The sequence below is a fragment of the Quercus lobata genome, chromosome 2 (genome assembly GCF_001633185.2).
Source record: "Quercus lobata isolate SW786 chromosome 2, ValleyOak3.0 Primary Assembly, whole genome shotgun sequence".
NCBI classification, from domain to species: domain Eukaryota; kingdom Viridiplantae; phylum Streptophyta; class Magnoliopsida; order Fagales; family Fagaceae; genus Quercus; species Quercus lobata.
Window position 1 is genome coordinate 28,653,629 of NC_044905.1, and position 15,439 is coordinate 28,669,067.

The window sequence follows — 15,439 nt, forward strand, 5'->3', positions numbered from 1 at the left end:
CCATATATCAGACTTTGGATGTAGCAACTATAATTATAATTTAAGAAATATGATAATTTTAAAGAAGAAATACGTTCTTGCAAACTATTCTTTTGCTATTTGTTAGAGAGGGAAAAGGAATGTGTAGCAAATCCCAAATTGGTCGTGCAGAGCTTAGTATATATGAATTAAATTGTTTGATCAAAATTAAAAAAAGATTCTAGCAAGATAGTAATTTTTTTTAGTGCAAATGTAATTGCTACGAGGGTTTGGTGTAAAATCCATTATTAAACATTAAAAGCCAAATGTTCAGATGTTCGGAGTCATGTCTAACTAGTGAAGAGAAAACTAGAAAAATAGTTTAGAGATGGATATGGGTACAAAGGACAACTTACAACTTACAAGCAAAACACAATCGGCCTCAAAATTACCAAACCTTCTCTCACATCAACAAAATCCCAAGCAACAAAAATTAACAATAAACTTTTTTAATAAATAAAGTATACAAACATTTGTTGAGAATGGTAGTGTATTAAGGAGCCCAGCTCAACCAGGCAATGTGGGCCTGCAGTGGACCGGCCCTTAATCCTTCCACCATAAAGAGCGGGATGCCTTTGCTACTTTATGAAACCAGCCTCATGCAAGAACTTAACCTTAGGTAGCAAGGATTGACCTTACAATTAAAGTTGCCCCCAAAATTATTTTGTAGTATTTATTCCATATAATTAAAAACATTACTAATAGAATAAATACATTTATTTTGTTATGTTAATTATTTAAGTATAATGAAATTTTGAAGTTATTTTTCTAAGATTTATATGAGAAATATTTGATTTGAAATATGGTTTTATTGCTTAAATTTAGTTGCTTTTGCAACAATTGAACTAAGTCCTATAATAATAATAATAATAATAATCATAATAATAATAATAATAATAATAATAATAAGAGAGTTTAGAAAGTTAGTTATTGTTTTTTTTATTTCCAAAAATGCTGATGTAGAAATAGACAGCACATGCCTTCCTAGAGCAACAGAGGCGCAAGAAGTCACAATGTAAGATCTAAGGGGGGGTGCCAGTAGAGGCCATCAAGGTGATAGTGTTGGAATTGCATGAAATTTGGTAGGTTGAAGGGAAACGGTGTTCATTAAGGCCCCAAAAATAGTATTTTTGCTATTTATAATTGTGGGGCCCAATAGTTTGTGGCCCTGGCTCATTTATTCATTGGGGCCTAAGACCCGAGCCGAGAAGGGTTATAACCCAGTATTGGTAATACAAGTACAAAATAGCCTAGGGACGCAGTCGAGGACGATTTAGTCCTCGGCATGTCCGAGATCTCACAGGAAGGAAGGGCAAAAATGGTATAGAAACAGCTTGGAAAAAAATCTAAAATATCTGTGTCAATAGAAAAGGGTACGCTGGAAAGTGTAACAACCAGGAAAAGCTGCCATTACTGCCATTAAATACTCTGCACCTGATAGAGCCATATTTTCCAGCTCTTCAACCACTCCCAACCACTCTAGGTATTGGCTGATGGGATAAGTATCAGTCTTGGAATGCCGATCCTACACGTGGACGAAGGATAAAGAACACAGGCTAGTATAAAAGGAAAAGTAAGCAAACCAGAGAGAAGACTAAGAAAAATGGCCAAAAACCAGAGCCTCCCAGCCCACATCCAGGAGAAAGACTTCTAGGGCGAAAACGACTTAACCATGTATGAACGCCACGAAAAACCCACCGTCTGGTGACTAAGGCCTAGCTTTTCAGACTCACGCTCTACAAATGATATTGTTTGGGCCTTTTTACGTAAGAACTCAACACTGTTACGGGTCGTTACGAATCGTGTCCTTACAATTGGCGCCATCTGTGGGGATAGGCTTGTGTCTTGGCATAGGCAGTAGAACGAGATAGTTCCCTTGTCATTTCTAGTAGCCGGTTGTAGTATTCTAGTGTAAAGTCCCACTAGGGGCTATGTTTCTTTACTAGGGGTTGTGTTTCGTAACGTCAGCCGCACAAATGGTTATAGGGGCTTCGCCGAGGAGCTAATTCCCCTAAAAACCAAGGTCTCATGCCATACCCGAGGGGTTAATTCCCCCAGCTACTTAGATATCAAAATCAAGTTTTGGCCAGAACCAAGGTATTGCATGGTCTTCGGACTCAAACCTATAGGGAAACCAATTACTTGGAAGGAAAACTGAGTTTTGGACAGAACCAAGGTATTGCATGGTCCTCAGACTCAAACCTATGGGAAAACCAACTACTTATCAAAATCAAGTTTTGGACAGAACCAAGGTATTGCATGGTCCTCAGACTCAAACCTATGGGGAAACCAACTACTTATCAAAATCAAGTTTTGGCCAGAACCAAGGTATCGCATGGTCCTCGAACTCAAACCTATGGAAAGGTCGGCTACTTAATAAAAATTTTAAGTTGCTCAATCCTCGGCTCAAATACCAGAAAAAGGTTAAAGTTATGAAAGTTGTTAGGAAGATGGTGAAACACCCTATTACTCAGCAACCTGGAGGGGCTGTTCATTTTTGGGTTATATGTCTTCGGATGATTACCTCCTACACCGCACTGAGCATTCAGTTGTCATCTCGGCCATTTTGGGGTAAGTATTGTTTTCTCAGATCGGCATTATTGTGCCAGACAACTCTATTAAATTCATGATAATATCTTTTCCTTAGCAAGAGTTTTTGACCCTAAGTATCATTTGTTCAAGTCGATATTATTGTGCCAAACAGCACTCGTAAGTTCATAACCTTTTTCCTTGATAAGAGATTTCGGCCCTAAGTATTGTGCTCTCAGATCGGCGGTATTGTGCCAGACCGCCCCAATAAGCTCATCATAATATCCTGTCTTTTTCTTCTAAATATGAGTTTCAGCCCTAAGTATCATTTGTTCGATTCAGTATTATTAAGTCGGATAGTTTCAATAAACACAGAGTAAAATCTTTTTATTAACTGAGATTTCGGTCCTAGACGACGGTCAAAGTGTAAAAATAAAAAGAATTCACAAGGTAGTATGTCTATTCACGGTGTAACCATTTCAGAAATAAAGAGATAGAACAGGTGAAATAAAGCAATAACGACTTTTATTAATATAAAGAGGTATTACAACGTACAAAGAGGGGCTTAAACAGGCCTATACAGAAGGTGGATTACAAAAACAATAAAAAAAAAACAACAACAACAATATAACAAATAAACAGTCAGATGTCTTTTTAAACTCGTTTCCGAAATCCTTCCAAACTCTGCCCTAGTAGCGCCTATATTAAGAGGAGGACCTTCTTCAGAAGAAGAAGAAGGAGATGAAGAGAAAGAAGGAGGAGAAGAAGAGAAAGAAAGAAAGAAAAGCGCCAGGATGGATCTGGTGGTGGAAAGAAGAAGAAAGAGAGGCAAAAGGAGGCACCAGTGAAGGAAGAGAGGAAGAAGTAGGGATACTTTGTCCTTGCGTCAGTCCTGACTCCTAACACATTGGTGCCATGTTAGCTATGCTCATGAGAGAGCGGCTGGTACTGATAATGGGAGACCCCAGCTTAGTCGCGCCAAAAGTTTGACGTGACGAGCCCCTACTTCGGATTTTGGCTGAAAGGAAGGTAAGAAGGATCTTGAGTCTCCGCCATCCCTGTCCTGACCGAGCCATTTTGAGCTTCATAAGAATATGGTGTTTCTGGGAGGAGTATGGTTCCTTCATTACTTATTCCTATCTCGAACATATCACAATTTAAGGTGTAACTAGCGAGTAAAGTAAGCTCTGAAGGAGGCTAAGGGTTTCAGATTTCAGAAGGATGAAAAGGGTCTCTGTATAAGAGAAATAGCCTCCTGCTTTTCTTCTTATATGGAGGGCAAAACGGAGGGTATTTAATCTGTCCAGATTTCCAAGCAAATCTGTAAACGAAAATGTACCCATTCCACTTCCCCACATCGTCAACAAACCGTCGAATTTAAATAGTCTCGTAAATGGAAGTCATTAAAGGTGCATTTCGGATAATCAAACGACGGGGACGCATTGTGAATGAATACATAGGAATGTCTCGTAGTTCGGTATGTTTCCTGGGTAGATGAAGAGATACCAGCATTAATGTAAGATAGAGTTAAACGAGCCATAATAAAGGCTTGTCATTACCAAAATCCTCCTCTCCAACCAAGAGGTCGGACAGCAGGATTTTGAGGGGCTATTGTGGAGCCCAATAGTTTGTGGCCCTGGCTCATTTATTCATTGGGGCCTAAGGCCCGAGCCGAGAAGGGTTATAACCCAGTATCGGTAATACAAGTACAAAATAGCCTAGGAACGCAGCCGAGGACGATTTAGTCCTCGGCATGTCCGAGATCTCACAGGAAGGAAGGGCAAAAATGGTCTAGAAACAGTTTGAAAAAAAATCTAAAATATTTGTGTCAATAGAAAAGGGTACACTGAAAAGTGTAACGACCAGGGAAAGCTGCCCTTACTGCCATTCAATACTCTGCACCTGACAGAGCCATACTTTCCAGCTTTTCAACCACCCCCAACCACTTTGGGTATTGGCTGATGGGACAAGTATCAGTCTTGGAATGCCGATCCTACACGTGGACGAAGGATAAAGAACACAGGCTAGTATAAAAGGAAAAGTAAGCAAACCAGAGAGGAGGCTGGGAAAAATGGCCAAAAACCAGAGCCTCCCAGCTCGCCTCCAGGAGAAAGACTCCTAGGGCGAAAACGACTTAACCATGTATGAACGTCACGAAAAACCCACCGTTTGGTGACTAAGGCCTAGCTTTTTAGACCCACGCTCTAAAAATTATATTGCTTGGGCCTTTTTACGTACGAACCCAACACTGTTACGGGTCGTTACGAATCGTGTCCTTACAATAATAATATTAGTTTTTTTCTTAATAATTTTTAATTTAAAAGTCAGAATAAGGTCCCTTAAGGTCAATAGTTTATAATTATGCATTTAACTCAATTTTGCAATTTTTGGTAAGTTTCGGTATTTTGTCATCTAATTGCGTAATTAGTGTGAATTAAGGTTTTAAAAGTTTTTCTCAATATTTATATGTTTTGTAGCCATCAGAGGTAAATCAGACTATTATCAATAAACATAGACTTTTGTCAAATTATTTCTCTGGTGGATTTCAATTTTCTTTTCCTTGTGAATTCAGGGAACCCCTCGTGGATTCGAGGTTTACTACTAGGAACTAACATTTTAATTTCTACTCCATCAAGAGAGCATCGTGTGTGCTTTCTTTAGGCTTCCGCGGCATCAAATACCCCTAATTTAATTATCTTATCTTTATTCCTAAAACATAAAAATGAGGTTAAAAGTAAATTGACAAAAATTAAAAACAAAAAAACCTACTCATGTTTATAAAACTATCCATGTTCTATAAAACATCCCACTACCCCATTTACACAACCAAAACTACCCCATATTCCTATAAATAAATAAATAAATAAAACTACCCCATGTTCTATATATATAAACTACCCCAAGTTTCTATTAAAAAAAAATATCTCTAATTTAATTAACTTATTCTTATTCCTAAAAAAAAATAAGAAATGGGGTTAAGACGGTAAATCAACAAAAATTAATAACAAAGAAGTGAAAAAAAAAAAAAATAAAAACTCCACAATCCACACCTTCTCCTAAAAAAACCATCCCACCTTCTTAAAAAAAAAAAAACCACCGTACGTTTTTTATTAAAAAAGAAAAAGAAAAAAACCTATCACAAAGCAGAAATGCAAACTACCCCACCTTCTTAAAAGAAAACCCACCCACAATTTCCTAAAAAAAAAATTTCCTCTTTCATTTGTTCCTCTCTTCCCCTTTATAACATTGTGGTCCCTCAAATTGCAAATCCACAATATTCTTTCAGTTTCTTCTTTGTTCTTTTTGTTTCATATATGAAAATTTTCTTAGTGGTCCAGCATTTCCTATCAAAATTGGTAAGCCTTTGAACAAAATTTATATTTTACTTTCTCAACTACATATATTGTGAATGGATAATTCTACGACCTTTATAGGAAATTTGGTTATGAATATAAAATTATGAGACTAAACCTAAAAAAAAAGCCTCATTGTACACGCGAAGCGCGTGTGATGAGGCTAGTTATTATTATCGATATATATTAAAAAGATTCAGAAAGTTAGTTATTGTTTTTTTTTTTCTGTCAAAAATACTCCTAAATTTAACCAACAACTTTAAAATGAGGTTAAAATAGTAAATTGGCAAAAGAAAGTTAGTTATTACTTTTTTTATTGTAAAAAATACCCCTACTTAAAACTTAAAAAGGGGTTAAAATAGTAAATTGACAAAAATAATAAATTTATACTTCTACGTTGAAATGTCTTTCTGCTTCTAATAAACTCCTATTTTTAGGTTGATTTAAATTCCTACTTCTACTCACTAACTCCCTACAAAATACGATCACTCTTTTGTTAGTTTTAAAACTCCTCCAATCTACAAAACTCATCCCACGTTGTTTTTTTTTTTTTGGTGATTGGAAAAAGTAAAAATCACAAATTATAATAAATGCAAATTATTAATTTTTACCCAAAAAATAGAAAAGTTTCTGAGCACGCGCGTGAGGCTAGTTATTATTATTATTATTATTATATAAAAATGATATTTGCATTCTTGAGTAGGTATGAAAAATGCCTATCTATTCGTCATTATATCATGCATTTCAAAATTTTAAACATATATAGTAAGGTCAAATTATAGTACTCTAGCTTATTGTCTTTATATTTTGTCTATAAAACAGAATACTAATGACTACAATTTTTACAAGGAAAATTAATGAAATATTTTTCCTTGATAAATTGATATGGATTTGAATCACATATGTCTCTGTTGGAAATACCAGAAGATATCAAATAGTTGATTTACAAAGGCTCTTGACGAAAATTATTAAAATATTGGAAGAAACTAATTACAAATTGTCCCCAAATAACTCCATAACTTAAGCAAAAGAATGGAAAATTTGGGTTTAGGGAGAATTTCGGTTTCAAAGGTGAGGGGAAGCACAACCAAGATTGTATCCAAGTTAGAAAGCCTAAACTTATGAGTGGTCCCAATTTGCTTTGATTTCGACTTCTTAAATACCTTTGGAAGGGGCTAATATCTATTAACTATATAAAAAGCGACTGTGCTGCTATAGTGTTTTGACACTGTTCATACCACTTTCTTCACTGTTCATCGTGAATTTTGGTGAGGCACTTTTTTTATTTTTTACTTTTATTTTTAATATATTGTTATATTGACACAACAAATTTCATAATATTTTCATAATTATTGAGGTGTCAATTTCTTATAAGTCAAAATAAAATAATAAAATATGAAACTGTGACCAACCACAACTGAAAATAAATATTTTGTGAAAATGTTGTGACACTTGTTAGGTGAATGTGTAAAAGTTATAGTACTTTTGATTTATTCAATATGTATTTTTTTTTTCTTTCAATCATCGATTTGTGCTCTTTTTTCTTATATATAAAAGCGCGAATGCGCATACAGTGTTTTTGCGCTGTACATCTACAGTGCCATTTTATTGAGCCACTTTGTCTTTTTTTATTCTTTTTTTTTTAAGTTTTGATTTATTCAATATGTATTTTTTTTTTCTTTCAATCATCGATTTGTGCTCTTTTTTCTTGTATATAAAAGCGCAAATGCGCGTACAGTGTTTTTGCGTTGTACATCTACAGTGCCATTTTATTGAGCCACTTTGTCCTTTTTTTTTTATTTTTTATTTTTATGTTTTGATTTATTCAATATGTATTTTTTTTTTCTTTCAATCATCGATTTGTGCTCTTTTTTCTTATATATAAAAGCGCGAATGCGCGTACAGTGTTTTTGCGTTGTACATTCTACAGTGCCATTTTATTGAGCCACTTTGTCCTTCTTTTTTTTTTTTTTTTTTTTTTTTTTTTTAAAGTTTTGAACAGTAGCTACAGTACCAAGTTGGTTTAATTAACTTTGTTGAACCAAAATTCACTATTCCACATACAATTTTTTTGGGTTGACTTTTTGTATTTTTTTTTTTCTTTACACACTATTTTAAGTAAAAACACATAGTTTTGCACACAAAAACTAAAACAAAAACTTAGGAAAAAAAACATTTTCCGTCCTTTATGTTTGGGATAGTTTAAAATTCTTTCTTAAACTTTAAAATCATGCAATTTTTCCCTTAAGATTTTGGAAAAGAGCAAATATATCATATTTTTATTTTCTCAGTTAAACCCTAATGAAAGTTTATGATTCTTAAAATATTTTATTGTGTAATGTCTAAATTACTCCCGCTAAATTTTAACATTCTAAAAATTTTCTTTACGAATTTTGAGTTTTAAATGATAAAAATTCTTAGAAAGTTAGAATGATGATATTTAATGACACAAGCCTTTTCTTATCTTTTTTTCTTTTTCTTTTAATTTTAAATTTCTTAGCAAAACTCAGTTGTTTATTGTTGAAAGATAATGATATTTGTTATCATTCTTAGAAATTTTTAGAGAATAGATATATTGCCTTTAGCAAGTAGGTACTAAAAAACTATTATAGTTAAATAAATATTTATATGTTAAATAGCTACCCTAACTTTGTGGTTGATCAAAATTCTTAAACGAATGAAATTAATTTTTTACGACATAATTATCAAAATTCGTAAAATTAATCTCTTTTTTGATTAATGTAAATCTCTATATATTTTAAAAATCAAATGATTCATATCTTTGTTTTGTAATACAAATAAAATCTAGAATTGACTTTAATTACTACAGTACTTTTTTTCCACGGCAAGTACATGCCTTGCACGTGTTGCCCTAACTAGTGATTTCTTAATTGTTAGAGAGGACAACTACCTATTTTATAGGTGGATCCCGAAGTTCTAAATTTCAATAACATTGTATATTCATTAATAGACTCAGGAATGAACTCTTTAACAAAATCAATATTAAGAATAACCTACTTCTCAAAAAAAATATTAAGAATAACCTATCTAAAAAAGAAGGCAAACTAGGGTAGATGATGGTTACCTTGATATCTATGGGGAGATTATTAAAAGCTCGAAATGCTCCTAAAGCTTGTAATTCTAGGTTCCTACGATTTTGAAATGTGAGGAAAGCGTCAATTTTTCTTAATTCCATGCTCTTGCAAATCTAAGATGCTACCGGACTCTCTCTTTAATTGGTTTGGCGAGAAAAGTAGTCAAAGACTTCACAGGCAAAGACTTGGCTTGAGTTTTCTTGTACTGTGAAGGCTTATAAGAACCCATTAATATTTTGGTACTTGGAGAGAGAGGGGTACTTTCTTGGAGAATAGGGATCTTTTGGCTTTTGAGGAAACGAGAGAGATTCAAATGCCTAGTTTATTCACTACTAATTGTAATAGGATACTTCTATTCTAAACTAAACAATAACCATTGAGTACTTGATGTCCAAGTCAAGACCACCATTAACTTCAACACCTATATTGAGTCCACGTATCATGTGAATCCTACATGACTAACTAATTCAAGCCATGTCTCTACAAAGGTTTCTAGTTTAGCGAAATTTTTTTCAAATTCTTCCTATATCTTTTTATTAGAAGTGAATTTTAAATATCTAACCTTTGGATTGCATTTTTTTATTTTCTTAATGTGCATGTCAATTTTTGTTCAAATTGAATATTATTTACCATTTGATCAATAAAATTATTTTTAATGCATAATTTTATATCACAAAAACTAGAAATATAAACATTTAATTGATAACATAGTTATTGATATTTGATTTTCTTGAAATTTTTTACAAGTATAAAGGATATAATAAGAACATGTAATTTAACAGTTAAATTTTTAAAAATTCACATTTAGTAAAATATATAGGAAGAGTATGTAGGGTTTCTCTCTGAACTAGCTTATAGAGAAACCTTTTCCATTAATTGATTTTTTAATACTTAAATTTCGCCACTTAATAATAAAATAGTCTGTATGAAGTTAAGTGTGACATATTTTATACTAAAATCTTCTTTTGTTTTAATGAAATATTGCCACATCATTCACTAACTAAATAAAATGTAAAAAACCATGTCATTAAAACAAAAGAAAATGTCCAGTTACTTATAAAAACAAATGGTAAATTACAAAATTGGTTCATATATTTTAAATCTTATTTTAATTTTTAGTTCCTAATCTTTTCAAAATTGTGTCAATTTAGTTTTTGCCATTATCTTTGGATGGAAATTGCTGACATTGCAAACGGCTCAAATAAAAAATTAGTTTTTAACACATCAACCGTGTATTAGTTGAAATTTTGTGTGTCTTTGAATGTGGGGGAGAATATGACGTGAATGTAGTATGTAGAGCAAAGTATTTGATGAAAATACTAAGAGAGTAAATAAGTGTTCTGATATTGCTTGTCCATTTTCTTCTCTTGATTTTGTTGGCTTTAATTGGGTCAGTATTTGTCTCTGTTTTTGTTTGGTTCCGTTGCTCTATTATTTGTTGTGGTGTTCCTGTGGCTGTGGAATGGAAATTTTGGGTATTATAGATGAACTAGAGAGGCAGACTATCATTTTGAAGATGTTATAGACTAATACATTCTCATGTTGTAGAGCATTGTCACGAGAAATGATTTGCTGTTTTCCTCCACAAAATAGGTAGCTTATTGAAAAAAAAAAGGTAAAACCATGTCATGAAATGGCCACCGATATTCAAGATATTAAGAGGCTGTTTGGTAATATTATTCTAATATTGTTGGTTGTATTTTTTGAAAATATGTATGGATAAAAAGTATATAAAAATACACATAATATTGTTTAAAAAATAAAAATTATTGTTTAAATGAATGTACCAGACACATTCTAAAATATCAATATGTGAAATCAAAGAGAAAAATATGGCTAATTCCCGAGTAAGGATCACATAGCTGTGAGGATGGTGAGAGCTGACGAGAGAAACATCGAGAATTGAAATTTTTTTTTTTATAAATATGATGAGGCGTTACAGCAGTTGATGTGACAACTGACAACCAATTTATATTATTCTATTTGATATGTTAGTCTTTTTCGTATTAGAGATAACTATTAAATTGAAATGATTTTAAAAAGTTAAGAATTAAATTGACACAATTGAAAAGTTAGGGACCAACTTTATTATTTAAAAAAAAAAAAAAATCCAGTTGAAGTGAGCCATACTTTTTATTTTTTATTTTTTTATTTTAAGTATAGGAAAAATTGAAGGGTTGATTGGACGATAGTCCAGTGTAATAAAAAAGATCACAACCGTTGATCTGAAGGCTTACAATTCTGGATTGTGGAACGTTCCAGAAGATAGACCCGTAGAATTCTCCAGAACCATCAAGATTTATCCACTCCACACGTTAAAAACCCCTCCACTCCAAACTAACCCCTCCATCAAAAAACCGCTTTTTCATAACCAATACTCACAATCACAACAACAACAAAAAAGAAAAAAGAAAAATGTCGCTGATTCCAAATTTCCTCAACCGTCGATCCAACGTCTTCGACCCATTCTCGCTCGACGTGTGGGACCCATTCGAGGGCTTCCCACAACTCTCCTCTCTCTCCAACTTCCCCTCCGAAACGTCGTCGTTCGCCGCCGCTAAAGTGGACTGGAAGGAGACCCCGAACGCGCACGTGTTCAAAGCCGACGTGCCTGGGCTGAAGAGAGAGGAAGTGAAGGTGGAGATCGAGGAGGGTCGGGTTCTGCAGATAAGTGGGGAGAGGAGTCAAGAGCAGGAAGAGAAGAGTGACACGTGGCACCGCGTGGAGCGGAGCAGCGGAAGGTTCTCGAGGAGGTTCAGGCTGCCGGAGAACGCGAAGGTCGAGGAAGTCAAGGCTGCTATGGAGAATGGTGTGCTCACTGTCACTGTGCCCAAAGAGGAAGTCAAGAGGCCTGACGTTAGGCCCATTCAGATTTCTGGTTAGGAAATTAAGTCTGAGATTTGTTTTGTTGTGTCTGGTTGTTTTTATGGTAAATAACGGCTTCGCTTGTTTTCGTTAGTCTCGTGTTATGTGTGTCGTTTTTGTGAAAATCGGTGTTTGGTTTGTTATGTAGAAGAAGAACTCTTATTGTGTAATTATATATGAATGGATAATGCTACTTATTGAGTATTAACTCTGTTTCTAATTCTAATTATTTTATTCTATTGTTTCCGATTGAAATTTGATGGATAGAGTTGTGAGGAAACATATAATTGTTCTGTTTTTTGAATCATTATAAGAAGTTAAATATCATAGGTGGATGTTTGGGGATTTCTGAGTTTAGCCAAATTTGGAATGCGAAAACAATTCACTCACTCCATACCGGCAAGAACTTGGTACTTAATTCTGATGTAGTGACCATTGTACTTATTCTTGTGGATATAAGCATCACGTCAAGAGATCGTGCTTATTGTTAATAACCGAAACTATTCAATTGGGTGAAAATTATTTACAATAATTTAGCGAGATTTAATTTATGTAAAATTGCACGCAATTTAGGATGCATTTACCGGGCAAATAGGATGAATGCAGATTTTTAGATGCGATGCAGATGTTTAAACTTTAGAGTGGCCTGAATGAAGTAGGAGCAAAGTATGCTCTAGGGGAATAAGAAACTTCTAGGAGAGTCAAGAACTTGTAGTGGAAGATGTCAATCAGGGATACCATTGCCATTTATGTCTTGGCATAACCTGGTGTCTCAAATCTAGACCGAATTATGACAATGTCCATAATTCATGCTTCTATAGCTTTGGTTTTGATTTAATTACTCCACCTATTAACATCAGAAACCCCCTCTCAATTCTTTTTTGGCTATTTCTTACTAGTTTTTGCGTTGTAACTTGTAAGTCTCACTTTCCCCCTTTGCTTGAGGGAAGTATTGCAAATGCACCCTTGAAATGAGTTCAAATTCTTGAATAGATTAAACGGGATTCACGAAATTCACATTAAGTAAAATCATAGAAGTCCCAAGAGTGGAGATAATTCAGCATTGTATAAGGAATCTATCCAATTATGCAATTTACTGTTGATTCTAGATGGTTGAGCTTAATTTGCATGATTACGTACCACGCGCTATTAGTTTTCCTTTGGTAGCATGTAGGTTTTCAGAAAGATGTAAAATTACAATGCAAAATTACAATGCGTAAGGTAGATACAAGCAATGCAGACAAATAAGGTGAATTTTAGTTTTTAGAAACATTTTACTCTAGCCGGGCCTGAATTCAGTAGGGGCAAAGTATGCTAAAGAGAAATAACCTCAAGATTCTAGGTGAGCCTGGAACTGATGGAACTTATTTGTTGGCTTGAATTCTGTTTCAAGTTTTTTTTTTTGAGTATGTCAAATTGACATATTATGTTAAACGGATACTGTTTATTACTGTTTATTTTACTGAAAATTGAAAATAATAAAAAATAAAAAAAGTTATTGTTTATGTGCGGGTTATTGTTCATTTGTCTAAATATATTATTTATGAGACATGAACACTGCAAGAGGCGTTGGTTAAAAAAAGAAAAAAAAAGGGCAAACACAAGGCAAAACATCTTAATCCAAATGCATATTTAGTTTTGATTTGATTACTCAGAATCTACCAACATTAGAAACCCCCTCCAATCCCTCTTGGCCATTTAGACCTAGTTTAAAAGGGTTTGCCAACTGCCAAGTATTGACCCCCCTTGGTTGGGGAAATTCAGCAATTGCACAAAAGTCAAGAATGTTCAAATTCTTGCATAGATTTGACGGGGTTCACAAAATTCTCAAGTAAAATCGTTAGGGAGCTTTGTGAGAAGATGAATCAAGAATTGTTATTAATCCATTTCGATTATCTAGATATTATTTTTACCCCCTCCTTGATCGGGTCATGCTGGCCTATTCACTTCAAACTTTAATGAAAGTTGGGGATTAAAAAAAAAAAAAAAATTGATTATCTTCATTCAAGCCAGAGTGATTTGTCCACCCGTGACATTTGATATCTACATCTTGTCGTTTTGTAAGGAGCACAAATGACCAAGTGAAGATAATCCTAATCCTAATCCTAATCCTATGGGTAAATTATATTTTTCTACCATAGTCTTTAACATCAAATACACCTAAGTCTTGAACTATAAAAACGCATTGATGATGCCAAAAATCGTTAGTTGGATCACTTGTTCAATCTAGAACATTAGACGATGTAGGATTTGCAAGATAAAGAAAGCTAATCGAAGAGACCATCGGGTTGTGTTCGATGGGGGAGCCTTCGATGCCTGAGTCAAAATTAGCTCATATATTTTGTATATAAATAGTATTTTCTATTTTGTAGTCTTTTTTAACGTACCTTAGCAAGTGAGGTAGAATATCCCTTTTTTAGGTGGCCTAGGTAGTCATTTTGCTTATAAATGTATTCCTTTATATAATTACAGGTGGTTAATTTTCCAGAGTGTAACAATCATTGTCTTGATGAGAGTTTAAGGCTGTTGAGTAATTGTCGTGATTTAATTTGTTGAATGTGTTTGAACGGTTATATCTTTTTCTTTGATGGCCTATTAATGACGCAAGGTCGTCCATATTAATGGACGATCTTAATGATTTTTTTGGACTCATTAGTGGCCTCTCATTTCTAAGTTTGATTTTGCCTTGTGTTAGTTAGACTTAGGGAATTTTCTTGACTTGTTTAGATTCGGATTTCTTTATTTTTCAATTATTTCTTCTTCGAGGATGGTAGTTTATCTCACCTTTGTAGAGACATGGCTTGAATTAATTGGTCATGTAGGATTCACGTGACATGTGGACTCAATATAGGTGTTGAAGTTAAAGGTGGTCTTGATTTGGACATCAAGTACTCAATGGTAATTGTTTGGTTTAGAATAGAAGTATCGTATTACAATTATATTACAATTAGTACTTTGTGAATAAACTAGGCATTTGAATCTCTCTCTTTTCCTCAGAAGCCAAAAGATCCCTATTCTCCACGAAAGTACCCCTCTCTCTCCAAGAACCAAAATATTAATGCGTTCTTCTAAGCCTTCACAATACAAGAAAACTCAAGCCAAGTCTTTGCCTGTGAAGTCTTTGACTACTTTTCTTACATTTAAGCCTTGCTCTCTAATTTATTTTGTATTTTTTTTTTGGGGTGACATATCAACAATTTTGTTAGATTGCCTAGCAGGAACATTGGATGATTTCGAAGGAGCGAAGTAGTAGTCAATCTATCAAGTAGTCGTTAAAGACCATTTTTTTGTAAATATTCTACCTATATATACCTATATTTATTAATTTGTATAATATTACGTTTTCAATTAATTGAAACGGTTACACTTTAACTTCATTTTACTCAATCATATCTTTTTTATTTGAAATGTAATATTGTTCTTTGTTGTGCCTTTCATTGCGCATTTATTTTAAAAAATAGAATACATTTATTTTTTTTAAATTAAAGGAATGGTAACGTTGACAACCCTTCTTAGTTTTTTTTTTTTTTATAAATTTTTTATAGCTTTTTTAAGCATGCTAAAATTTAGTTATGGATG

General features: G+C 33.6%; 1 protein-coding gene across 1 annotated transcript; it reads left to right on the forward strand.

The window, feature by feature from the left end:
• Positions 1–11,329: 11,329 nt before the first annotated feature.
• Positions 11,330–12,086, forward strand: LOC115975209 (18.5 kDa class I heat shock protein-like). The gene has a single exon (XM_031095908.1). It carries the CDS (start codon positions 11,411–11,413, stop codon positions 11,876–11,878), a length of 468 nt encoding a protein of 155 aa, XP_030951768.1. The 5' UTR covers positions 11,330–11,410; the 3' UTR covers positions 11,879–12,086.
• The last annotated feature ends 3,353 nt before the right edge of the window (positions 12,087–15,439 follow it).